At 42.6% G+C, this 26,159-nt stretch overlaps 1 protein-coding gene and 1 long non-coding RNA gene across 2 annotated transcripts; both read right to left on the bottom strand.

Annotated features, from left to right (window-relative positions):
- Positions 1-16,338: 16,338 nt before the first annotated feature.
- LOC124269558 lies at positions 16,339-24,039 on the bottom strand. Its single transcript, XM_046704589.1, has 4 exons — positions 22,970-24,039; positions 20,984-21,028; positions 18,724-19,221; positions 16,339-18,323 (listed from the first exon to the last, which is right to left on the bottom strand). The coding sequence occupies exons 1-4, from the start codon at positions 23,097-23,099 to the stop codon at positions 16,339-16,341; spliced, it is 2,658 nt and encodes an 885-aa protein (XP_046560545.1). The 5' UTR covers positions 23,100-24,039.
- Positions 24,040-24,177: 138 nt separating this feature from the next.
- Positions 24,178-24,830, bottom strand: LOC124269561. The gene is made up of 2 exons (XR_006896537.1): positions 24,752-24,830; positions 24,178-24,307 (listed from the first exon to the last, which is right to left on the bottom strand). It is a non-coding gene; the product is annotated as an uncharacterized LOC124269561 (long non-coding RNA).
- Positions 24,831-26,159: the final 1,329 nt, after the last annotated feature.

Raw genomic sequence — 26,159 nt, 5'->3', positions numbered from 1 at the left:
CGCCCGTCACGCCGAAGACACAGGTTCGATTCCCCACATGGGTACAATTTGTGAAGCCCATTTCTGGTGTCCCCCGCCATGATATTGCTGGAATATTGCTAAAAGCGGCGTAAAACAAACTTCATTCACTCACTCACTCTTTAACGCGGGCTGAAGGGTGTGGATGTGCCCACAGTTGGTCTACTGGTCCTTGTATCACATTCTATAAGCGTTTTTACACAAAGAATTGGAGAGTGTCATCAGCAAGAATGGTATGATACAGTTTGTGAATCTGGAAAACTGACCACCTATCATGGAGTTAAATCATTGCTAAATACAGAATATTACATGTCCGCCATTACGACCAGAGACTTACGCCGACTGCAGCTTCTGTTGAGATCATCCGAACTCCAAATAAGAGTTGGTGGGAACCAATAACTCGTGAAGAAAGAATATATATAATGTGTGTCCTACATGTAATCGAAAACAAATATCATTTCCTACTAGAATGTCCTGCCTAGCATAACTCAGGAATATGATATCTTCCTCTGTTTTCAAACCACTATCATGAAATGTAATACGTTGTTAACATCGAGAAAATATTATCTTGCTCAACAATTGTGTAAAACTGAAATGAAGTTGTTTTTGAATGAGTCATTACTGTGGTTCCTGTCACCTTGTCGTTGTTATTCAATTAATGTGTGTAATTTTTGTATGTGGGCCGTTGTCCTTAATTAGAAGAGCTACTCGTTTTTTAATGTTGCGGTCCTTTACCGTTGATTTAAGGCAGCTAACTGTAATTGAAAATCCGAACGCGTTAGGAAAATTGAACACTTTATCTCCATCCTAGCCCGACATGATAAGCGTTTTAAAACCGGACTCTGGCGCCCCAGAACATAATGCCTAAGGGGCCTTTTTCTTGGAAATCGCTTGGAATCGTCCAGCTGAGGGACGGATTGTGTAATGAACAAAATGACAACATCATGAATCCTTTATTCTGGAACCAATAAGCTGGTATTTGTAACACAAAGCTTAAATAGATTTTAAAAATACAGTTTATACTGTGAGCAAGTACAATTATTTGTGTTTTGGCAAGCGAATTATTAGTCTCCCCATCTGTATGACAATCGACTAGCCCCAATTCAAGCCGTGAACTCTCTAAGTTTAATCGCCGCTAACTTTATTCACGGAAGTAATTGTTGATAACCACGCTACTGTTCCCAATTTGGAAAAGACCTGTCACTTTAATTAGATGTCATTAAATTGCCATTTAAGTACGGTTTTGATGAGCTCTCAGCCAATCAGAACCGAGTATCAGAATGCTGAATATACTCTATTGCAGTAGTGTTGTATGGATGGTGATTGGCATGCTGTTACGTCTCGTGAAAACTAGATCTATGTTGGCCTGTGTCTTTAAAAATATAATGCTCTTAAAAAAGTAGCCGAACTTCATTTTAGAGTTACGATTGAACAAATTGGGAGGTATATCGGAATCAATCATTGCTGGTATGATAATAATGAATGGTTACAGAGTACAAAATGCTTGGTGTAATGGTGTCTTCTCATGAAGTCACCAGTAGGGTGAACACTATTCGCACTAAGTCACTGGCGATTTTGCTTTGAAGTTTCTAATCCAATATGGATTAACGGATTAGGGATTAACGGATTAGTCAGTTGGTCACTCGAGCGAGAGACGCTAATGAGCTGAACTGGTGTTCACTTCAAGTCACTGTAAATTAATTGACATTTATTAGTGAACTCTGTTCAACAATTTTATGACAAATATAAATAGAGGTCCCGGACCACTTTCGCTACTAAGTCCTACCATGGCAAATGCACAGCTACAGGTCAAGTTCATCCCAACTTCGAGAGGCGGCAGATATCTTTGTTCGGGTGGTTTCATGTACAGAGTCAACAAAAGGAAACGTGATGAAACCTTAGTATGGAAGTGTACGACCAAGGATTGCCGTATAACAGTGACGATGTATGTAACATCGGTGTAATGATGATGGCGTGCAATTTGCAAATGCACGTTTTCAGTTTAAAACAAAAAAACTCGACTTGAAACAGACAATAACAACTGTTTGTTGCATGATGGTTGACAAAATAAATGGTCTACAGTGATTTATCGACCTTGTTGTAAAACGTCAAACTCAAGAATGACACTCCATGCATGTGTATGGGGCTACTGCGTTGTGCACGTGCATCCCATGCATTGTTTTCAGGGGTGGTGATACAGAGAAATGGTGGTGCGTTCATAACATGTCAGTCTCTGAAATGTTTCTTAACGCTTATTTATAAATACTTCCTATCCAAATTGGACCGCCTCCGTGGTGTAGTGGTTTGAACGTCCGTCCGGAGAGCGGAAAGTCGCGGGTTCGATCCCCGACCGCGTTAAAATATGGTACTTGTTTGTCCCTGCCTGGCGCTCGGCATTAATGGGTACAACAAGGACTGGTCGGCTCGGATTCAGTATTATGTGTCTGAGTGGGGTATTCATGCTTCACTGCGGCATGGTATCTCAGTGGGCTAGCACTATAAAACCAGCTTCATTCTGGGCTAGTACAAGCAGCCGCACATACACACGCATGCACGTCGTCATATGAGCGAAAAATTCTCAAGCACGACGTTAAACCCAATTTCACCTCACCTCATGCTATCCAAATTGAAGGTTCAGGTTCCTTTATTTCCTTTGAAGAGTATATTAGAGATGTTGCGTTATGATAAATATGACATTGTGTATGTTTCAGCACAGTTATGCCAAACTCACAAAAGAAATGCAAGAAATACAAGAAATCATGCTTCGTATGATGAATTAGTAGCATGTGCAAAATTCCGATGTGGAGCATATCGTCTTTTCGTTAGCACAAGAATATATACCGATGATTGATTTTTCTGATGTGAAAATCTCCAGCAAACGTTGAAAGGTCTCGGTTAGAGCTTATCGATGTACTTACAAAATGTGATTTCGGAAACTGATGAGCATCATGTTGTATGTCAGTGTAGCAACGATATACTTCATGTTTGTTTACGGCGTTACCTTGTAAATATATAGAGTTATGTCCCCTTGCAGTAACTTCATAACTTCATAAATTTACCTATGTACTGTTCACGGCCAGAATGATAGATTGACTGATTGTTGTTTAACGCCGCACTCAGCAATATTCCAGCTATATGGCGACGGTCTGTAAATAATCTGTCTGGACCAGACAATCCAGTGATCAACTGCGTGAGCATCGATCTGCGCAATGCGGGAAGCGATGACATGTGTCAACCAAAGCAGAGCCTGACCACCCGATCCCGTTAGTTGCCTCTTAAGACAAGCTTGAAGACCAATATCTTACCCGGATCTTCACGAGTCGTCTTCACGACCAGAAGGTGAGGTTATTGCATTGTGATCTATTAAGTTAAACATTGCAGCGTATTGCTTATGTTTAGTGCGATTGCTATGTTGGTTGGTTGGTAGGCTGGAAGGCTAGTAGGCTGGTTATTATTATTGGATATATATAGCGCACATATCAATCTCAACTCCCTGGGGATCATACAACTCTTGCTGCCACAAGGCGCACCGAGTTATTGCGGCTTCCCCATCCTTACGAGGTACCCAGTCACAGCTGGGTGGACTGGGACAAATAGTCAGACTCACAGTACTTTGTCCAAGTTTACTGCATGTTGCTGTACCCGCAACTAGGTGTTTGCACGTATTCATGTGGCCACCATCCGGTCATTTACCAACGAATTCGTGGGTTCTTTTAAGTGCACAGGGTTGTGTACTGTACACTAGGGGTTGTGACAACACTAAAATATTCTGCACACAAAGTTGACTCCAAGGTTTTTACACCCGGTCACAGGTGGGCTCGATTCCGAAAAAAACGAAGGTCATCTCAGTTACGCCTGTCCACATCCCTGTCGTCACTGTGGTCAAGAGGACCATAAGAGTATGAACTGCTCTAACAAGGGCCAGAAACGTCCAGCATCCACCCACCAGCCAAGTGAACCGCCAAAGAAAGTGAGTAAACGTGAAAGCCAACATTTACTGACTCTACTCCATGACAAGGTCCTCCTCGTTCAAGATCGCATAGACACCATGTACTCTCTACTTCAACGCATCTTGGAGTTTGTCGAACCCATGGACGATTCCAGCAGCACGGCCTCCAGTGCACCACCATCACCACCATAGATGTCTCGGTGATCTCTCACCCACTCATACCAACGGCCCTTTTCAGGGCCACCCACCTCGCTCGAAAGAAGGCTCCATCCAATGTGTTTTAACCACACACACACACACACTTGTCTAGCAACGCCATCGTGTCCGCCTCACCCCTCTCTCTCCCTCCTTCCCTCTCCTTTCCTCTCCTTTCCTTCCCTTCCCTCTCCGTCCCGTCCCGTCCGCCGCTCGCCCGTTCCGCCATCTTGAAACGCGTCTACGCTCGCGAGATCCCGCGAGACTCCACGAGATCCCGCGAGATCTCACGCGATCCCACCGGAGGGGACGCCATCTTGAAACGCGTCCGCCATCTTGGCCCGGAGGTGACGTCATCGTCATGCGCGCGCAACCACCGGAACCGGACGTGACGTCATCGCGATGCGTGCGCACCCACCGGAACCGGAAGCACCGGAACCGGAACCCGAGTGATCTCCCCTGACCGGAAGTGACTGATCCAAGATGGCCGCGCCATCTTGAAAATCCCGCCAGGGTGACCAGGTTCACTACTCCCGGTATGATATTGTTGGAATATTGCTAAAAGCGGCGTAAAACGATACTTACTCACCCGTGGCTGTCACACAGTGTTTCCTGACCTCGTACTACTACTGCCATGTAGCCATCGATATATTTGGTATATGGGGTGGTTTATGAATACATTTCACCTGTCAGAGAAGGCGGCATGTCTGCTTCAATTGACAGCATGATCTGAATACTTAAAATAGTACCTGTGCATAACATAAAATTGCATGCATTAAAGGTTATTTGAAAAGTTATAAAAATAACCCTAATGACATTTGGTGTCAATTATCGCGCGTGGCATGTGCACTTTGTGCACCATGAACTTACTCGCTTTTTGCATGTTTTTGACACCTGAAGTTCACACACCTGATATTTGAAACTGAAGAACGGTTGATTATTCTCTCGACTCGGAATGTTCTGGAAAACACGTCAATCTAAACTACAAGTACGTCGTTCCACGGCGTCTCCGCTCCGTGGGTATGCTGGGGACTGAAACGACCCAAAATGAAGTGGCCAGCCATTTTGGTATCCATGGAAACACGATCTTTGGAGAAGTTTTCAACATAAAGTGAACACGAGAGATTTGTCTCGGGACGTCACGTCAGCAAGACAACCACATTTGGCTGACCCGTTTAAGGAATCGATACTTTCATCTGACCAATGGAACCATCCCCAGGTTCAAAGATTCCAGCGCCGAAAAGCAAAACACTGCAGACCTTGCCTTTGATGTTCATGGGCAAGAGTTGAACATCTTCCGACTCTTCAGGACCTTCAGGTGTTGGTTGACAAACGTCTGTTGGCCACCCAGAGTTGATGTAAACGAGTGCTCGTAGCGAAGAGTTCACGCCTGGGGACGGACATCATTTCAGAAAGCTATCGCTGAGCTACGACTGTCGTAAATCCTATACTGTAACATAGGTGAGGTGAGGTGAAATTGGGTTTACGTCGTGCTTGAGAATATTTCGCTCATATGACGACGTGCATGCGTGTGTAGGTGTATGTGCGGCTGCTTGTACTAGCCCAGACTGAAGCTGGTTTTATAGTTCTAGCCCACTGAGATACCACGCCGCAGTGAAGCATGAATACCCCACTCAGACACATTATACTGACTCGAGCCAACAAATCCTTGTTGTACCCATTAATGCTGAGCGCCAGGCAGGGACCAACAAGTACCATATTTTAACGTCTTTTGGTATGACGCGGTGGAACTCCGCGACCTTCCGCTCTCCGGGCGGAAGCTCTAACCACTACACCACGGAGGCGGTCGAGTGAGTGAGTGAGTTTAGTTTATATACTGTAACATAGACTTACGACAGTCGTAACGCTACGATGTTGGCGATCTATAGCCCATTTTTATATTGTGTTGTCCCCTATAGTTAAAATGTTTTAGATTCAATTACTAGTTTTACATGTATATCTATGATACTCTAGTTGTTTTACTGTCCTTCGTCGGCAGGTGTTTTATAGTATACATATATTTTATTTCACTATCAAATGTTCTCGTCATGATATGGCTGAAATATTGCCGATGTGACGTTAAATGATAACTCACTCACTCACGTAACGCTACGATAGCTTTCTGAAACGGGGCCCTGATAGAGTGGTCTTCCTGGGTTACCCTGGTCTTCCTGTGTTACCCTGGTCTTCCTGGGTTACACCTGGTCTTCCTGGGTTACCCTGGTCTTCCTGGGTTACCCTGGTCTTCCTGGGTTACACCTGGTCTTCCTGGGTTACACTGGTCTTCCTGGGTTACCCTGGTCTTCCTGGGTTACCCTGGTCTTCCTGTGTTACCCTGGTCTTCCTGGGTTACCCTGGTCTTCCTGGGTTACACCTGGTCTTCCTGGGTTACCCTGGTCTTCCTGTGTTACACCTGGTCTTCCTGGGTTACCCTGGTCTTCCTGGGTTACACCTGGCCTTCCTGGGTTACCCTGGTCTTCCTGGGTTAAACCTGGTCTTCCTGGGTTACACCTGGTCTTCCTGGGTTACACCTGGTCTTCCTGGGTTACCCTGGTCTTCCTGGGTTACCCTGGTCGTGGTCGATCCTGAACAGTGACTATTTCTTAGGGTTTCAAGATTGGTCTATTAACGACAGACGTCTTGAATGACGTTCCAACTGCATGTGTACCCACTATCTTCCATCTCAGTCCCAATAAAACTCTCCTCGCCATCGTAACGTGTATGAATGAAACGGATGGCATATTTCACAAGTTATATACCATGAACGGTCAGGTAGAGGTAATGTTTTTCATGACATGAGTAGGTAGCATGCTTCACTTGCATGTGGGCTGCGTCTTGGCACGTCCTTTCACACTCAAACCTTGCTTTTCAGTACCTGACATGTGCTACTATACAATGACATGATTGAGATAATATCATCGTCGATAGGTTCATAACTATAATGAAATATATCAGTGCTTACTTTAGTGCCATGTGTATAAGGTGGCAACCCAATACTATATGGTAAGTGTTGGTAAGACGTTACCTCTGTCCACGTGGTCACGTCTCTGTGTATCCAGCCCGGCCTGGACACAAGATTCCCCCGGGCAGTGCTGCTGTTACGAGTGTGACGATGACACTCCAGGGATTGAGGATCGAACCCGACCGACTGACAGCGAGGTTGAGTGTAACATGTGGCCACGCAGTCAATCATTGAAGAAGCCTGTGTGACGTCATACTGGTGGTTGTCGAGGTAAGAGTTCTGGACCGCGGTCTTCCTGGGTTACCCTGGTCTTCCTGTGTTACCCTGGTCTTCCTGGGTTACACCTGGTCTTCCTGGGTTACCCTGGTCTTCCTGGGTTACCCTGGTCTTCCTGGGTTACACCTGGTCTTCCTGGGTTACACTGGTCTTCCTGGGTTACCCTGGTCTTCCTGGGTTACCCTGGTCTTCCTGTGTTACCCTGGTCTTCCTGGGTTACCCTGGTCTTCCTGGGTTACACCTGGTCTTCCTGGGTTACCCTGGTCTTCCTGTGTTACACCTGGTCTTCCTGGGTTACCCTGGTCTTCCTGGGTTACACCTGGCCTTCCTGGGTTACCCTGGTCTTCCTGGGTTAAACCTGGTCTTCCTGGGTTACACCTGGTCTTCCTGGGTTACACCTGGTCTTCCTGGGTTACACCTGGTCTTCCTGGGTTACACCTGGTCTTCCTGGGTTACCCTGGTCTTCCTGGGTTACCCTGGTCGTGGTCGATCCTGAACAGTGACTATTTCTTAGGGTTTCAAGATTGGTCTATTAACGACAGACGTCTTGAATGACGTGTCAACTGCATGTGTACCCACTATCTTCCATCTCAGTCCCAATAAAACTCTCCTCGCCATCGTAACGTGTATGAATGAAACGGATGGCATATTCACAAGTTATATACCATGAACGGTCAGGTAGAGCTGATGTTTTTCATGACATGAGTAGATAGCATGCTTCACTTGCATGTGGGCTGCGTCTTGGCACGTCCTTTCACACTCAAACCTTGCTTTTCAGTACCTGACATGTGCTACTATACAATGACATAATTGAGATAATATCATCGTCGATAGGTTCATAACTATAATGAAATATATCAGTGCTTACTTAAGTGCCATGTGTATAAGGTGGCAAACCAATACTATATGGTAAGTGTTGGTAAGACGTTACCTCTGTCCACGTGGTCACGTCTCTGTGTATCCAGCCCGGCCTGGACACAAGATTCCCCCGGGCAGTGCTGCTGTTACGAGTGTGACGATGACACTCCAGGGATTGAGGATCGAACCCGACCGACTGACAGCGAGGTTGAGTGTAACATGTGGCCACGCAGTCAATCACTGAAGAGGCCTGTGTGACGTCATACTGGTGGTTGTCGAGGTAAGTGTTCTGGACCTGGAGATAATCGTCACACAACATACGAACCAGCACGCAATATGACACAAGAATCAGCAGCGTCAACAACGGCATTCTGCGTCCCTCCATCACAGCTGCCTCAACAACGATACTGACAGGACTTTTTGGAGTGAAATGTTCAGGCTGCAGCTTAAATATCGCAGTTTATATACAGTTGATATCTTCGCATGCATAAGTGAAGAGATCGAACACAATATTATATGAAATCCTAGAAGGGACATTGTCGCCCATTTTAAGGCCATTTTTACACATATTAGATGAGGCGACAACGCGACATATTTTGACCTTGAAAATTGTCTCTATGTCGTATTGTCGCCCTTTGGCCGAATAAAAACTATTCAAAGCGCGTCGTTGTGACAAATGGCCAAAATGTCGCCTTGGCACACTTTGGGCAATCGCGCCAGTTTTTGCTTGTTTGTGTGGAGTAACAACGCGACAATGTCCCTTCTAGGATTCCACAATATTCAGCTAATTGTTTATGCGTCACTTTCATTAATTTTGTAACAGTTTGTGCAACCAAAAGGTTTTTTTGCTGCTAATACGTCACACCCTCACAATGTAGAGTTTGTGCAACCAAAAGGCGTTTATGCTGTTAATACGTTACACCCCACAATGTACAGTTGGCAGAATGGATTCTCTTGCATGCTGTGGTGGGATTTGGAAAGTTGTGGTCTGATACTGAGATGTTATGTTCTTAACTCCGGGGATGGTGGGGTAGTCTAGTCACGCCGAAGACACAGGTTCGATTCCCCACATGGGTACAATTTGTGAAGCCCATTTCTGGTGTCCCCCGCCATGATATTGCTGGAATATTGCTGAAAGCGGCGTAAAACAAACTTCATTCACTCACTCACTCTTTAACGCGGGCTGAAGGGTGTGGATGTGCCCCCAGTTGGTCTACTGGTCCTTGTGTCACATTCTATAAGCGTTTTTACACAAAGAATTGAAGAGTGTCATCAGCAAGAATGGTATAATACAGTTTGTGAATATGGAAAACTGACCACCTATCATGGAGTTAAATCATTGCTAAATACAGAATATTACATGTCCGCCATTACGACCAGAGATTTACGCCGACTGCAGCTTCTGTTGAGATCATCCGAACTCCAACTAAGAGTTGGTGGGAACCAATAACTCGTGAAGAAAGAATATATATAATGTGTGTCCTACATGTAATCGAAAACAAATATCATTTCCTACTAGAATGTCCTGCCTAGCATAACTCAGGAATATGATATCTTCCTCTGTTTTCAAACCACTATCATGAAATGTAATACGTTGTTAACATCGAGAAAACATTATCTTGCTCAACAATTGTGTAAAACTGAAATGAAGTTGTTTTTGAATGAGTCATTACTGTGGTTCCTGTCACCTTGTCGTTGTTATTCAATTAATGTGTGTAATTTTTGTATGTGGGCCGTTGTCCTTAATTAGAAGAGCTACTCTTTTTTTAATGTTGCGGTCCTTTACCGTTGATTTAAGGCAGCTAACTGTAATTGAAAATCCGAACGCGTTAGGAAAATTGAACACTTTATCTCCATCCTAGCCCGACATGATAAGCGTTTTAAAACCGGACTCTTTGGCGCCCTAGAACATAATGCGTAAGGGGCCTTTTTCTTGGAAATCGCTTGGAATCGTCCAGCTGAGGGACGGATTGTGTAATGAACAAAATAACAACATCATGAATCCTTTATTCTGGAACCAATAGGCTGGTATTTGTAACACAAAGCTTAAATAGATTTTAAAAATACAGTTTATACTGTGAGCAAGTACAATTATTTGTGTTTTGGCAAGCGAATTATTAGTCTCCCCTACTGTATGACAATCGACTAGCCCCAATTCAAGCCGTGAACTCGCTAAGTTTAATCGCCGCTAACTTTATTCACGGAAGTAATTGTTGATAACCACGCTACTGTTCCCAATTTGGAAAAGACCTGTCACTTTAATTAGATGTCATTAAATTGCCCTTTAAGTACGGTTTTGATGAGCTCTCAGCCAATCAGAACCGAGTATCACACAATGTGGTGCCAGAATGCTGAATATACTGTATTGCAGTAGTATTGTATGGATGGTGTTTTGCATGCTGTTACGTCTCTTGAAAACTAGATCTATGTTGGCCTGTGTCTTTAAAAATATAATGCTCTTAAAAAAGTAGCCGAACTTCATTTTAGAGTTACGATTGAACAAATTGGGAGGTATATCGGAATCAATCATTGCTGGTATGATAATAATGAATGGTTACAGAGTACAAAATGCTTGGTGTAATGGTGTCTTCTCATGAAGTCACCAGTAGGGTGAACACTATTCGCACTAAGTCACTGGCGATTTTGCTTTGAAGTTTCTAATCCAATATGGATTAACGGATTAGGGATTAACGGATTAGTCAGTTGGTCACTCGAGCGAGAGACGCTAATGAGCTGAACTGGTGTTCACTTCAAGTCAAAGACGCTAATGAGCTGAACTGGTGTTCACTTCAAGTCACTGTAAATTAATTGACATTTATTAGTGAACTCTGTTCAACAATTTTATGACAAATATAAATAGAGGTCCCGGACCACTTTCGCTACTAAGTCCTACCATGGCAAATGCACAGCTACAGGTCAAGTTCATCCCAACTTCGAGAGGCGGCAGATATCTTTGTTCCGGTGGTTTCATGTACAGAGTCAACAAAAGGAAACGTGATGAAACCTTAGTATGGAAGTGTACGACCAAGGATTGCCATATAACAGTGACGTATGTAACATCGGTGTAATGATGATGGCGTGCAATTTGCATATGCACGATTTTCAGTTTAAAACAAAAAAAGCTCGACTTGAAACAGACAATAACAACTGTTTGTTGCAAGATGGTTGACAAAATAAATGGTCTACAGTGATTTATCGACCTTGTTGTAAAACGTCAAACTCAAGAATGACACCCCATGCATGTGTATAGGGCTACTGCGTTGTGCACGTGCATCCCATGCATTGTTTTCAGGGGTGGTGATACAGAGAAATGGTGGTGCGTTCATAACATGTCAGTCTCTGAAATGTTTCTTAACGCTTATTTATAAATACTTCCTATCCAAATTGGACCGCCTCCGTGGTGTAGTGGTTTGAACGTCCGTCCGGAGAGCGGAAAGTCGCGGGTTCGATCCCCGACCGCGTCATACCAAAAGACGTTAAAATATGGTACTTGTTTGTCCCTGCCTGGCGCTCGGCATTAATGGGTACAACAAGGACTGGTCGGCTCGGATTCAGTATAATGTGTCTGAGTGGGGTATTCATGCTTCAGTGCGGCATGGTATCTCAGTGGGCTAGCACCTTAAAACCAGCTTCATTCTGGGCTAGTACAAGCAGCCGCACATACACACGCATGCACGTCGTCATATGAGCGAAAAATTCTCAAGCACGACGTTAAACCCAATTTCACCTCACCTCATGCTATCCAAATTGAAAGTTCAGGTTCCTTTATTTCCTTTGAAGAGTATATTAGAGATGTTGCGTTATGATAAATATGACATTGTGTATGTTTCAGCATAGTTATGCCAAACTCACAAAAGAAATGCAAGAAATACACGAAATCATGCTTCGTATGATGAATTAGTAGCATGTGCAAAATTCCGATGTGGAGCATATCGTCTTTTCGTTAGCACAAGAATATATACCGATGATTGATTTTTCTGATGTGAAAATCTCCAGCAAACGTTGAAAGGTCTCGGTTAGAGCTTATCGATGTACTTACAAAATGTGATTTCGGAAACTGATGAGCATCATGTTGTATGTCAGTGTAGCAACGATATACTTCATGTTTGTTTACGGCGTTACCTTGTAAATATATAGAGTTATGTCCCCTTGCAGTAACTTCATAACTTCATAAATTTACCTATGTACCGTTCACGGCCAGAATGATAGATTGACTGATTGTTGTTTAACGCCGCACTCAGCAATATTCCAGCTATATGGCGACGGTCTGTAAATAATCTGTCTGGACCAGACAATCCAGTGATCAACTGCGTGAGCATCGATCTGCGCAATGCGGGAAGCGATGACATGTGTCAACCAAAGCAGAGCCTGACCACCCGATCCCGTTAGTTGCCTCTTAAGACAAGCTTGAAGACCAATATCTTACCCGGATCTTCACGAGTCGTCTTCACGACCAGAAGGTGAGGTTATTGCATTGTGATCTATTAAGTTAAACATTGCAGCGTATTGCTTATGTTTAGTGCGATTGCTATGTTGGTTGGTAGGCTGGAAGGCTAGTAGGCTGGTTATTATTATTGGATATATATAGCGCACATATCAATCTCAACTCCCTGGGGATCATACAACTCTTGCTGCCACAAGGCGCACCGAGTTATTGCGGCTTCCCCATCCTTACGAGGTACCCAGTCACAGCTGGGTGGACTGGGACAAATAGTCAGACTCACAGTACTTTGTCCAAGTTTACTGCATGTTGCTGTACCCGCAACTAGGTGTTTGCACGTATTCATGTGGCCACCATCCGGTCATTTACCAACGAATTCGTGGGTTCTTTTAAGTGCACAGGGTTGTGCGTTGTACACTAGGGGTTGTGACAACACTAAAATATTCTGCACACAAAGTTGACTCCAAGGTTTTTACACCCGGTCACAGGTGGGCTCGATCCCGGCACCTCATGCCCGCTGGATCACTAGCCTGGCGGCTTAGCCAGCGCCTTAGCCAGCTCGCCCACCACATATGCTCGCCCACCACGGTTGGTTTGTTATACTTCATGGTCTTCACGGTTATTTGCCTCACATCATGAGAGAGCCATACACACCTGGAGCAGGTGACATGGAGTACAGAAACACATACACTAACAGATAACAGAACAAATCATAGATAAAAACGTAGCACTTTACAAGTGTCATAAAAGCCGGATATATTACAATGTCCAAAGGAAATGCACTGAAGTGAAGATTAAGAGCTTTTATATTCTAAAAGAATTTTTTTCGTGTTCAAGTTTTCATCATTTTATGTTTTCACGTTTGCTGCAATTTTTCAGATTTATTGTATTTTATGTAATGTTTATACCATTATATTTGAACACGTGTATTATATTGAATGTGTTTGTCAACACGTGCCCAAAGTGGGTACTTGCTATTTAATGTTGATCTACAACGTAGAAATTCACACAGCCAAAACAACAAGCGTAAGGATGTTCGTACATACGTCGACACAACCGCAAAACGACTAAGTTATGAATATGCATGGGCCAAGATTGTACTTCGACACAACCGTCAGTTCGACATACTAAAGTTCGACTCATCGGGCTTTGACTGTTCTATGTATACAATACAAAGCAAAATATTTTGGCACTCAGAGCTTATATATTATGGTAACTCTCGAATCCATTCAATAACGACATGTCTTCCCTTTGTAACATGTTACACTGTTAGGAATACACTTTCTTAGTAAAGTACAGATTCTAGTACTTCGCCAGCACACAAAGTTAGGCGCCTAACCCGCTCAGCCACTGGCGATTTAGGTGCGTGACTCTGAGGGTGTGGGTTCGAATCCCGGATGGGACTCAACCCAACAAAATTTAAAGTACTAGAATCTGTACTTTACTGAGAGTGTAATCCCAAATATATGTTACATTTATACTGACGAAAACAAATAAGGGAACGCGGGAAAGTACAAGCGGTCCATTATTGTTCCAGGTTTCCTAGCTCGCTCAGTATTGCACTGTGGGTGAAATTCTGAGAGCGAATGTGGGAACACTGCAATGATTTGGCGTTCCCTTATATGTTTTCTATATTCGGGCACTATGACTTAAATAGCCAAATACATCTACAACCACACATACGTTGAACATATTGGTTACACATGTACAGAACACACGGTATAACATACATTAAACATTTTATTAGAAGCAACAAAACATCAACAAAGGGTAAATGTCAAATGAAAGCCAAAGATCAAACAGTATATCATCGCTGTCTTCTTACACTGTAAATATGTCTTAGGAAATAACTTCCTGCAATTTATACAGCGGTTATAAATATCAACAAAGGCTGAATCCCATGGTCTCAAGAGACTTATATATCATCCCTATAGTAGATTTAAGACCCAATTTCAGATAATAAATAACATTGCAAAGTTATTTACAATCAGCAGTAATTATGCACACAACAGCGCGAATAACATAGTTGTCTCCCTTGGACACACCAGAAGCCTTAATAGTCGTGGGTAGGAATGATGGTTAGGCTTCTAGACTTGTCAACACTGCACCTATGTACGTCGGTACAAATCTCAGATCTGCATCACTTCGGGTTTCTATCCCTTATGCTGTGATGTAACTGGATCCCAATCATTCATGTACATAATCATGTTATGATAATAATAATAATAATATGTAGCTTATATTGCGCTTAATTCCATGCATATGTATCCTCAGAGCAAGACAGGGAGAGTGGAAATGTACATGCCAGAGAAGCACAGGTGCAACACAAAGTGCTAGTTGAATAATAACGTCTTGAGCTGACGTTTGAATTGTGTCACTGATGGAAGAGCGTTCCACGGTTGTATCGATACGTTAGAGAATGATCGTCCTCCGAAGTGTTGCGAACATGATCTGAGTCTTCTGGCTGGATGACACTCCCTGTTCAATTCGCAAAGATAGCTTGGCGCTGTTCTGTTGGCACATTAGGAGGTGAGTGTCAAGACTTTGAACTGGATTCTCTTCTGGACTGATAGTGAGTGCCGGGACTTATGTCTCAGTAATAAATCATCTCATACTATCTAATCTGTTAACTGTGACAGATAATACAATTACAGTCAATGATCACAAAAGAATGTCTAATGTCTCCTTCGATGCAATAAAGTGTATTATATTTTCACAAACTCAAAACTAATTCTAATCTATGACGATTAATATTGATATGTAACAAGGCGAAAGGTACAATCAACATAATCTAGTTTACATAGGTCAAAGGAAGATGTGTCTCTCTTCCATTTGTAAAGAGGTGAAAATCTTGTGGTAAATATGCTGAATACAGACTACTCACTCACTCACGCACTCACGCACTCTCGCTCTCAGGCATTCAAGCACTCACTGTTCAAGACGTCAGCGTAAGTATCACACACAGCGTTCAACAAAAGCGTCATGTAATGTAAAAAGATATTAAAATTGATAAAACACCTCATAAATGGCTGGCAATTCTGACACTTGTTTCGTCGCAAGCTTTTGAAACAGCTGCTGAGGGCTGCAGCCCCATACAGTATAGGGGCGATGGGGTAGCCTATGGTTAAAGCGTTCGCTCGTCACGCCGAAGGCCCGAATTCTATGCCCTACATGGCTACAATGTGTGAAGCCCATTTCTGTTGTTGCCGCGACATTGTTGGAATATTGCTAAAACCGGCCTAAAAACCAAACTCACTCACTCACTCACTCGAAGTATACTACCCAAAAAAAATATGGGAACACTCTAAAATTTGATGGTGATATGCAAAATTAATAGTGATGAGGTTATTTATACTCCGAGGTAAATGCAACTTTTTGACAAAGTTTCGTTTCACTCAAACTCAACGAATATTTAATCAGTTGCTTCACAGCAAGTTCTAACATGTCGTTTAAAGTGCCCATTAAGCACACAAAAAGTTGCATTTACCTCATAAATGACCTTATAAAAGTATAAATGACCTCACCACGTTTAAGTTTATATATGACTATCAAATCTTTGGGTGTTCCCATACATTTTGTTTGTAGTATACAATGAGCACGTGTTTATGAATCATTGATAACATCGGGCGAACCTCGTGGTTAACCACACACATCTCTGTGACCCTTGAAAGCAGCTATCATCAATGGAGTCTTTCCATACTGTCCAACACGGTTAATATCGAACAGTTTACTGGAAATGATATGGCTAACAATTGCTAGGCAACCACCCTCACATGCCAAATGTAGCATAGTGTTACCATAATCATCAACACCAGTCAGATCAGCCTTTCTGTTATTGGTGAGATAGTGGTACAGTGGACTGTTACCATGGTGAGCTGCCACCATGAGTGTTGTTCGCGAGTGTTGACCTTTTGTGTTCCATCTATCACCAAGATGCGGTATGAGTGTTTTCACAAGCTCTGTATATCCATTCATGCATGCCAAATGAATAGCTGTGTTTTGAGTCTTGTTTCTCGTCAGTGGATCTGCACCAGCATCCAACAAGAACTTCACAATTGACTTTCTGTTTCTGATCACAGCAAGCATAAGAAAGGAGTTGCCGTCTGAATCACTAAAGCTTAGCTGACTGTTTGGATCAAGCATATTCTGCCATAGATACAAGAAATAATTTGTCTGGTTCAGTCTAAGGCAAGACGTGAGACCGTCACTGATGTGTGCCCGTGACAGTTCCTTTTGCTGTAATACTTTCTTACGCATGTAATCATTGCCAGACCGAAGGACCCAGTACAGGAAACCGTGTGTAATAGCAGAATCCTGTTCTTCTCGTAAGTCTAACACCTCCTTAAGAGTTTCTCCAAGTTCGGCAAAGAACCTGTCTATGTTGCCCTCCTTGGTGAGGACTGGGTGGGACAATGTATTCCTGAATTCCCCTCTCCTAACACATCCAATCAACTGGTCAATGAGCTTGTCGTTGTTACTTCTGGAGATAAGAATAGTACTCTGATTGGGCGATGCCAAGTCATCACCTTCAAAAACGGCAGTGCAGTGTTTCCACAGACTTCCGGGGAACCTTGTATCAACATAGAACACACAGACATCGTATGTCAAAGGGTCATTGAAACATACTGTGTTGCCCTTTTGGGACAGGTAGGTCTCATTTAGTTTGTGTATGATGTCAGGAAGGCCGCCTTTGTCAACAGTAGGAAAGAGCGTGTCAACTGCGTCAAGTGCATTGCCGTCAACAGCTTTAAAGACATATTCATTCCGGGGAGGATCAATAGGAACATCATCAACACGAACAGAATTATTGGCAGTAGGATACAGGTCATCAGCCCTCAGTGCGCGCATATACTCTTCTGAAACAATGTTCAGAGATTCCGATTCCGATTCGGTTTCAGATTCAGATTCAGACTTAGATTCAGATTCAAGAGTATCACTATCGCTACAGCTGATAAGGTCAACTTTGTTTCTTGATACCAGAACATACAAAATTCCAGCAGCATAGTTCTGATTCTCAAATAGTTTTTCTACTTCTGTACTGAAGTATGTGTGAGGGCTTGTAAAATATGTGAGAGGATCAGTCACAGGGCTATCCTTCCAGAACCGTTTAATGACCTTCGGAAAACCAACATAATACTGAGGCAGCTGTGCAGTGATCTTATCCCGAGTTTCGTCTGGTATGTCTGTCTGCAGCTGTAACATTCGAGAATATTCGTCTTTGGTTCTCTCCCAGTTCATGTTTCGTGTTTTTGTAATGTTCACAGTGATTGTATTTGTTCTGAGCAGACGTTTTACAAATTGGGCTTCTTCCTTATCGTGTTCTTCTATGACAACTAGACGCACGTTCTTCCTTTTACGCGAGAATGTCTCATGGATGTAAGGATACATGTCATCGAGCACCACAAGTGTAGACTGCTTTGACTGAAGTATTTTTGGATTGAAGTCCTCCAGTCTGCTGTAGATGACAGTGTTGTAGCCTTCTTGCTGATAGTCGTAACAGAGTTTTTGTCCAATTGTGGTCTTGCCTTCACCATGGCTACCAATTAGTATAAGAAGTCCATTTTGTTGCAGTTTGGCTCTGGCGTCATGGTAAGCAGCCGTCTCAACAAATAGATCAGTCCATTCTGAAACAAAGATGGACCTGACAATAGCATTACTGTGCTGAAACGTTATCAGTCACCCCTAGGCGTCTGTGTTAGAAACAGAACCTTGTATGGTCTGTTTGCATTGAGTGAAATTTCACTTTAAAGAAAAAGGAAATCGAATAAAGTCAAATTAAGATTGTGAATGGTCATCATTTTACCTTGCCAATTGGACATTTAAATCTCAGAATTCTATTCAACTTAGGATAAAAGTTGTTTAAGAAACGACCATAGTTTCAAATCGCTATTATTGGTTCGTATTACAAGGGAGTAAGCAGGAATTAAATTATGATACCCAACGTGAGGCTGGAATGAATATGCTTGTCTACTATTGGAAAAGGTGTGAACGCGATATTGTTCAAAACAAAGGGAAACTGCTCACCACTCTGCCTCACAGATACTTGTTGATCGAGCATCATTTTGAAAAATATCTCTCTGGCGCTATCCAGCAACTCTGCATTGTATTGTAGAGATCCAGGGAGTGTATACTTCTCAACATTTGATTGTAGGCATTCGACAGTTTTATGAAAATTGTCAGGATGCTTCCACTCATCGGGTCCTATCACGCCATGAAGGAGATGAAAGTTGGATCCATGTTTCCTCCTTACAATGTATGTGAGACTCTGGGCGAGTGTGGAGTTGTAGTGTAAGGCATCATCAACTTCAGCTTCTACGAACGTAAGGACTTTAACCGTCCTATCTTCCCCAAAGACATAGGCATCACATACGACGCTGTGTGGAGCTGGAACCTCCTCTTCTGGCTCCAGGAACGTGAGCAGTGGAGAGTTGACGTAGATACAGTGCGTCGCAGGAATTGATTGGATGGAACGAAGAATACATTTGGGAAGGTACAGCTCCACATCTTTTGGGTAAATGCCACCTATTACAAACAACAAAAGTTTATTAGACACTGATACATTACCATTTGTTCTCCAATAAAATAAAACTTTAGAGCAAAAGAATTAACACAGTTGAAAATTTGACAAACAATTTAAAAACATTACTTGTCTGAAACCAGTGCACTGATACTGATTGACATGAGGAATGTAATGCCGTCTATGTCACTTGGCGTTGGGGTAGCTTAATGGTTACAGCGTTCGCACGTCACATCGAAGACCCGGGTTCGATTCCCCACATAGGTACACTGTGTCAAGCCCATTTCAGGTTTCGTGATAATGGTGGAATATTGCTAAAGCGGCGTAAACCCATACTCACTCACTCGCTATAACACCTGTATCAATTACATCGCCATTGACATAATCAGTTCATGTCGGTTTCGGTCCCGATCATCATCAAACAAACGTAGGTCTATACTTTGCTGCTTAGGTATTCTCAGCTCATGATTGAGTTAGTGAGTGAGTGATTTAGGTTTTACGCCACTTTTAGCAATATTCATCAGTATCACTGTACAGGTTGTTCAACTTGACCTGATCAAGTGAATACTAATGCATTACGTGACCGTGTCACAACTGGTTGGGTCTATTATTGTGAAGGTGTGCGCCTTTGTCAGCTGATTGTCAACATGTCCGAACAGCCTAGACAAGGTCGCCGTTTGGCATCTCAGTGTCGAGAAATCGCCAGCAATGTCCTTACTTTGTTTACACGGTCACACAGGAATCAGGCTACCTCCATACCACGCAGATCTGAACCCAATCGAACTTATATGGGCCAATGTGAAATTTTTTGTAGCTGCCAAAAATGTGAAGTGTCCTATTACCGATGCTAGGAAATTCACTGAGGCGAGGTTTCTTGAAATTGGAGTAAACGAGTGGACTGATTTATGTGCCCATGTTGAAAATTTGCAAAGCGATTACTGGGACAGAAATATTGCAGTTAAACATGAAATAGAAAAAGTGATAATTGAACTGGGTGGAGAGAGTGATAGCGAGAGTGAATAGGATTCTGAAAGTAACTGACTGTACATTGTAAAGTTAGTAAACCAAACTAGATAGCATATGACTGTAAAAACAATTCAATTGAAACATGAAGTGATTTTTTTTTCAGAAGTGTTGTTTTCCGGGACAAGTTCTGTAACGAATCCATGTATGCATGTTTCGCACGAACGCAACAATCACAACATTTTCTGCTCCCCTATTTAATTAAGTTAACTCGACCAGCTGTTTGTGCCATTTGACCTCCCGGATCATGCATATGTAGAGTAGCTCAGGTCAAGCTGAATAACCTGTAGTTGTCACCAGAATTAGGTTTTACACGTCGTACCAATATTGGGAATCAACCCCGGGTCTTCGGCTTGATGTGCAAACGGTGTAAACATTAGGCGCTCCATCGCCCGCAAGATTGTCTTATGATGTTGAGATGTAGAATATTTTACAGTCATGACTGACTGACTGAGTTTCGTTTTACGCCGCTTTTAGCAATATTCCAGCAACATCACGGCGGGGGACACCAGAAATGGGCTTCACACATTGTGCCCATGTGGGGATTCGAACCCGGGTCTTCGGCGTGACGAGCCAACGCTTTAACCACTAGGCTACCCCACCGCCCCTTTACAGTCATGATGCATATCATGGTGCATATCATGCATATCGTGCTTTGAACGTATCCACGTTGAGCGAGAATATTTACACAGACTATAGTACACACTCCTGCATATGCTACAAGGTGCAAACAAATATACTTACCCTTCTCAATATCAAAGTGATTATGGTATACCAGAAATGAGTAACCTGAAAAAAGAAGTAGGTTGTGTCAAAGAGTAAAATTAAACGATCATGAGCAAAATACCATCACGTTGATTTGGACGCTTAAAAAGGTCAGTGCAGTTACCTACGTTCAACTGCCGACCTGGGTGCCGTTCCACTAACCGATCTTAGCCCTATGCCAATCGTAAACCCCTAAAATCCCAATCTTAGCGTGACGTTACGATCGGCATACCGTTCCACTAACCAATCTTACCCAAGTCAATCGTAAAGTTAAGATTCAAAGTCTAAGTTGCTCATGACCAACTTAAGATAGCTAAAATCAATCGTAGCGAAACCAAAATGGTGGCTTTCCTATTCTATGTGAAAAATAAGAGCGAGCATTTCACCGTGAGCGTCCCCTAAAGTCCCCCCATGAAATGAATTTGTATATTTCTGTGATGTAAACAAACACTGCACTGAAGCCTTACAAATGCCAGGCCAGTCTGACCACTGTCGTCATGGGAACACAACCGAGCGAGTCGGTGTAACACATTTGTACAACAATATTGCAACGTCATGGTTAAGAATAGGGACCGCCGTGAAGTGAACAATGTTCTGAAGCAAAAAGATACAAATATGCTTGATTTCACTGGGCATATTTGGTGGGGGACTCTAAAGGCAGGCCGCGTGTTATTCAAGACCACTGACAGATTCTACATACGTTATAGCCTCGTCACGCCTTGTTTATTCTGATTGACAAGGTTCAGGCACATATTAAAAGCTCTGACACAATTGACATTTTTAAAGTCCAGACTTAAAACCTGTTCTCAGTATATTACTTATAATCTCGGCTGTAAATATTCTCGTGTAAATTATCTGTACACAGCGCTTTGAGCATGCCCAAGGATGTGGAATAGGTGCACTATAAATATGCATTTATTATTATTATATTATGCTTGATACCCGGCGTCGCACTTGCACCTGAAACCAAGGTGCTCACTACCCTAATATTTTGCTCTAGGTTTTTCTCCACGTTTACACTTGGTTGGAAAAATGCCATGAAGGCAGGTTAGAATATTGATCTTCAATAACCCATGCCTGTCGTAAGAGGCCACTAACGGGATCGGGTTCGGTCAGGCTCGCTGACTTGGTTGACACATGTCATCGGTTCCCAACTGCGCAGATCGATGCGCATGCTGTTGATCACTGGATTGTCTGGTCCAGACTCGATTATTTATAGCTAAGATACATAGCGTTCACTAGCATGAACGCTCATGTTGAAATGAACGCTATGCATCTTAGCTAGATTATTTACAGACCGCCGCCATATAGCTGGACTATTGCTGAGTGCGGCGTAAATCTAAACTCACTCACTCACTCAGTTGGTTCGTAAACTACTTTCTATCATTTGCTAGACTATGCAAAGGGAGATAACTCGTGCCTCGCATTCCTCTATCTCTCGCACGAAAGAGTCTCGAACTAAGCTTGGATCGGATCGTAAGATCGGGACCGGCTACGATCGGCCTAAGATCGGTTAGTGGAATGGGTGTAACTTTTAGCTAAGACGATTGTAAAATTGGCGTAACTTGCTAAGATTGATCTTAGATAAGATCGGTTAGTGGAACGGCACCCTGGGCCTCCTTTCACAAAGCACTGAGGTGATCGTAAGTCACTAGGGTAATCTTAGTGCAACGTTAAAGAATGGGAGTTAAGGTTAACCTTAGCAAAGGTTGCTTCGTAAAAGGAGCCCCTGACAAGAGTTAGAAATATAAAACGTGGCCGATATCTACCAGCAATGGGATTGCTGAAAAGGATTTATTCGTCTCTCTGCGATGAAAAGTTTCATATTGAAAGGGTCTTTGCATCAATGTTTGTTCGAAACACAACATAACTTAGGCGGGATATGGTGTTTACTGTTCGGTAACACGCTCCATTTCTTTCAACAGCCCCCACCCCCCGACCCAGAATGATGATCGAGTCACTTACAACTGAACTCCAAGGGCCTTTTTCCCTGGGAATGCATTCCTCTGTACTTGTGGTTAGAGCACTCGACAACATCGTCAGAGCTGTAGCTACTGGACAGTTCTGAGTCGTCACTGTCCACGGAGGAACCCATACTGCTCAAAGGTTGTCGTCAATGTAGTCGTTCAAATGTTCACGTCGAGGACAGAGTTCAGTTCAAGTACGCATAAGGAGATTTCTGATGTTGCCTACCCTTGTATTACTGAAATACCTTTTATAGCAGTAAAAAATGATGTACGATGCCTCATTCCTCAGCTGACTTTGTGTTTATTCCTTTCCAGGAAGGCAGCTGTGTTATTCTGTTCCACCACTTTTCTTTGTCCATCCTTTCAATATTTCCCTCTAATATTTCATAGGTACGAGGTCCGCCCTTGTCAGAGAATACTAAACCACTGAAATATCCAACAGCCACTTCCAAAACATATTTTTGGGGTGAAATATTGTATGTTTCAATCTTTATCAAAGATGGAGGGAGCTGATCGAATGTTCCATTGTGATGTAACACGCACACATTTGCATTGATCTTATCAGTAATAGCCTTCTTAAAGGTTTCTGGATTGGTAATTTGAAAACCTTCCTCTGTGATAACTTTCTTCTTATAACCACCCTTTGTGTCCACCTTTTCCGCTAGTCCTACATAATATGATCCCCCTCCATGGACCTTCGATAAGGATGTCAAGTTATCTTTTAGCTTCAGATCATCCCAGATGTAGCCCACCAGATCTAAGTCTGACTTCTCCCCTTGGTCTGGCAAGGACTTGATCTCGGTATTCCGACATTCGTGGGGGGTCTGTTTAAGACGTCTTAAAGTAGCATCAACATTCTCTCTGTCTTGGCCATGTGCGAGAATGGAAACAATATTCCAAGTAGACGCATTTAACTTTTCGAAATCATTGCTAATCTTTGTGTTGAAGTTAACAGTGGAAATACAGCAGGTGTTTTCAACGGTAATTAATAAAACATCCGCAAACGGTTTGAATCCGATCAGATCACAAAGCCACGTGCAAACATAACTGTCAGTGTAGGACTTTCCACACTCAGCAAACTCATGAAAGTACTCCAAAAATCTGTCGCCCCTTGTATGGCCGTCTAAGTGAACAAGAAGATGCCCTCCGTGGGTGTTCCTGAGTGCCGATACCTTCTTTTCAATATCCTGAAGGATTTCTTTCTTCTTCTTTTTCACGTCTTTATTCTTCCCTCGGCCAGTGATGACCTCTCTCTGTGCGTGTACTATGAATACATTCGGTGCGTTGTTTCGAGAGACATACGCGCGCTCTACATTTCTGCATACTTCACATTTTTCTGCAAAGGAAAGGATAGTGTAAGTCAAACAATCCCTTCCCACTCCTTCCACAACGAATCACTTGACTAGAAGAATTTTTCTATTGTGTTTATAATTACTCGTCAAACCGAAGACCCAACAATGGGCACAATGTGTGAGGCCCATTTCTGGTGTCCCCTGCCGTGATAGTGCTTGAATACTGCTAAAAGCGGCTTAAAACTGACCTCACTCAGTCACTGTTGTATTTACTGTTACAGTGGATTTGATTCTTAGTACAAAATGATTCGGCAAATATCTACGCTTACGGTATCAGGTCGAGTGGTGTTTATGTGAACGTTTATGGTTTAAAGACATCGGCGAAATAGACAATACCATGCAGACACGCCAGGCAATTATTAGACCGTGTCCAAGGAATGTGAGACTTTAATAAATAATCTGTCTGTCTGTTGAGGAAAGATACTCACTCTCGTTAGATTGTATTTGTGTTTGACTTCCCCCAGTTGCCATAACAAGTTAGCTTCCATGTGGTATGGTAAAGCTGAAAGCAATGGAAACCCCATAATAATATACTATAGGGATGAAAACGTATTTTAGCAAATGGTTTTGGTTGGTTGGTTGTTTATCGCTGCAATATTCCAGCTATATGGCGGCGGTCTGTAAGTAATCAAATCCCGATTAGACAGTCAAATGATCAACAACATGAGCATCGATCTAAAGAATTGGGATAGGATGACATGTGTCAGCCAAGTCAGCGCGCCTGACCACCCGGTCCCGTTAGTCGAATCTTACGACAAGCATGTGTTACTGAAGATCATTTCTATCCCGGATCTTCACGGATTGGACCAATGCATGTGACTGGAATAAAAAGTGTAAATAGTTCATTCCACCAACAGTGTATCAACATATTGGTGCAATGTATAACTATTTTGCCAGCAATATTGCGTGACCACATTGGTGCAGTGTATATAGTACATTCTGTCAACATTGTGTCACCATATTGGAGCATTGTACATAGTACATTGCATCAACATTGTGTCACCATATTGGAGCATAGTATATAGTACATTCTGTCAACATTGTGTCAACATATTGGTGCCTTGTATATAGTACATTCTGTCAACATTGTGTCACCATATTGGAGCATTGTATATAGTACATTCTGTCAACATTGTGTCAACATATTGGAGCATTCTATATAGTACATTCCATCAACATTGTGTCAACATATTGGTTCATTGTATATAGTACATTCTGTCAACATTGTGTCAACATATTGGTTCATTGTATATAGTACATTCTATCAACATTGTGTCAACATATTGGTACAGTGTATATAGTACATTCTGTCAACATTGTGTCACCATATTGGTGCAATGTATATAGTTCATTCTGTCAATATTGTGTCACCATATTGGTGCAATGCATATAGAACATTCTGTCAACATTGTGTCACCATATTGGTACAATGTATATAGTACATTCCATCAACATTGTCTCAACATATTGGTGCATTGTATGTAGTACATTCTGTCAACATTGTCTCAACATATTGGTACAATGTATGTAGTACATTCCATCAGCATTGTGTCACCATATTGGTGCAATGTATATAGAACATTCTGTCAACATTGTGTCACCATATTGGTACAATGTATATAGTACATTCCATCAACATTGTGTCACCATATTGGTGCAGTGTATATAGTTCATTGCATCAACATTGTGTCAACATATCATTCTGTCAACATTGTTGTCAGCATATTGGAGCCTTCTGCTAGTACATTCTGTCAACATTGCAATGTATATATAGTACATTCTGTCAACATTGTCAACATATTGTTCATTGTATATAGTACATTCTCATGTTGGTGC

This window comes from Haliotis rubra, unplaced genomic scaffold (genome assembly GCF_003918875.1).
Source record: "Haliotis rubra isolate DU_JTF1 unplaced genomic scaffold, ASM391887v1 Scf1456, whole genome shotgun sequence".
Taxonomy (NCBI): Eukaryota; Metazoa; Mollusca; class Gastropoda; order Lepetellida; family Haliotidae; genus Haliotis; species Haliotis rubra.
The sequence above is the reverse complement of the archived record's forward strand: the minus strand, read 5'-3'. Positions and strand labels throughout refer to the sequence as shown.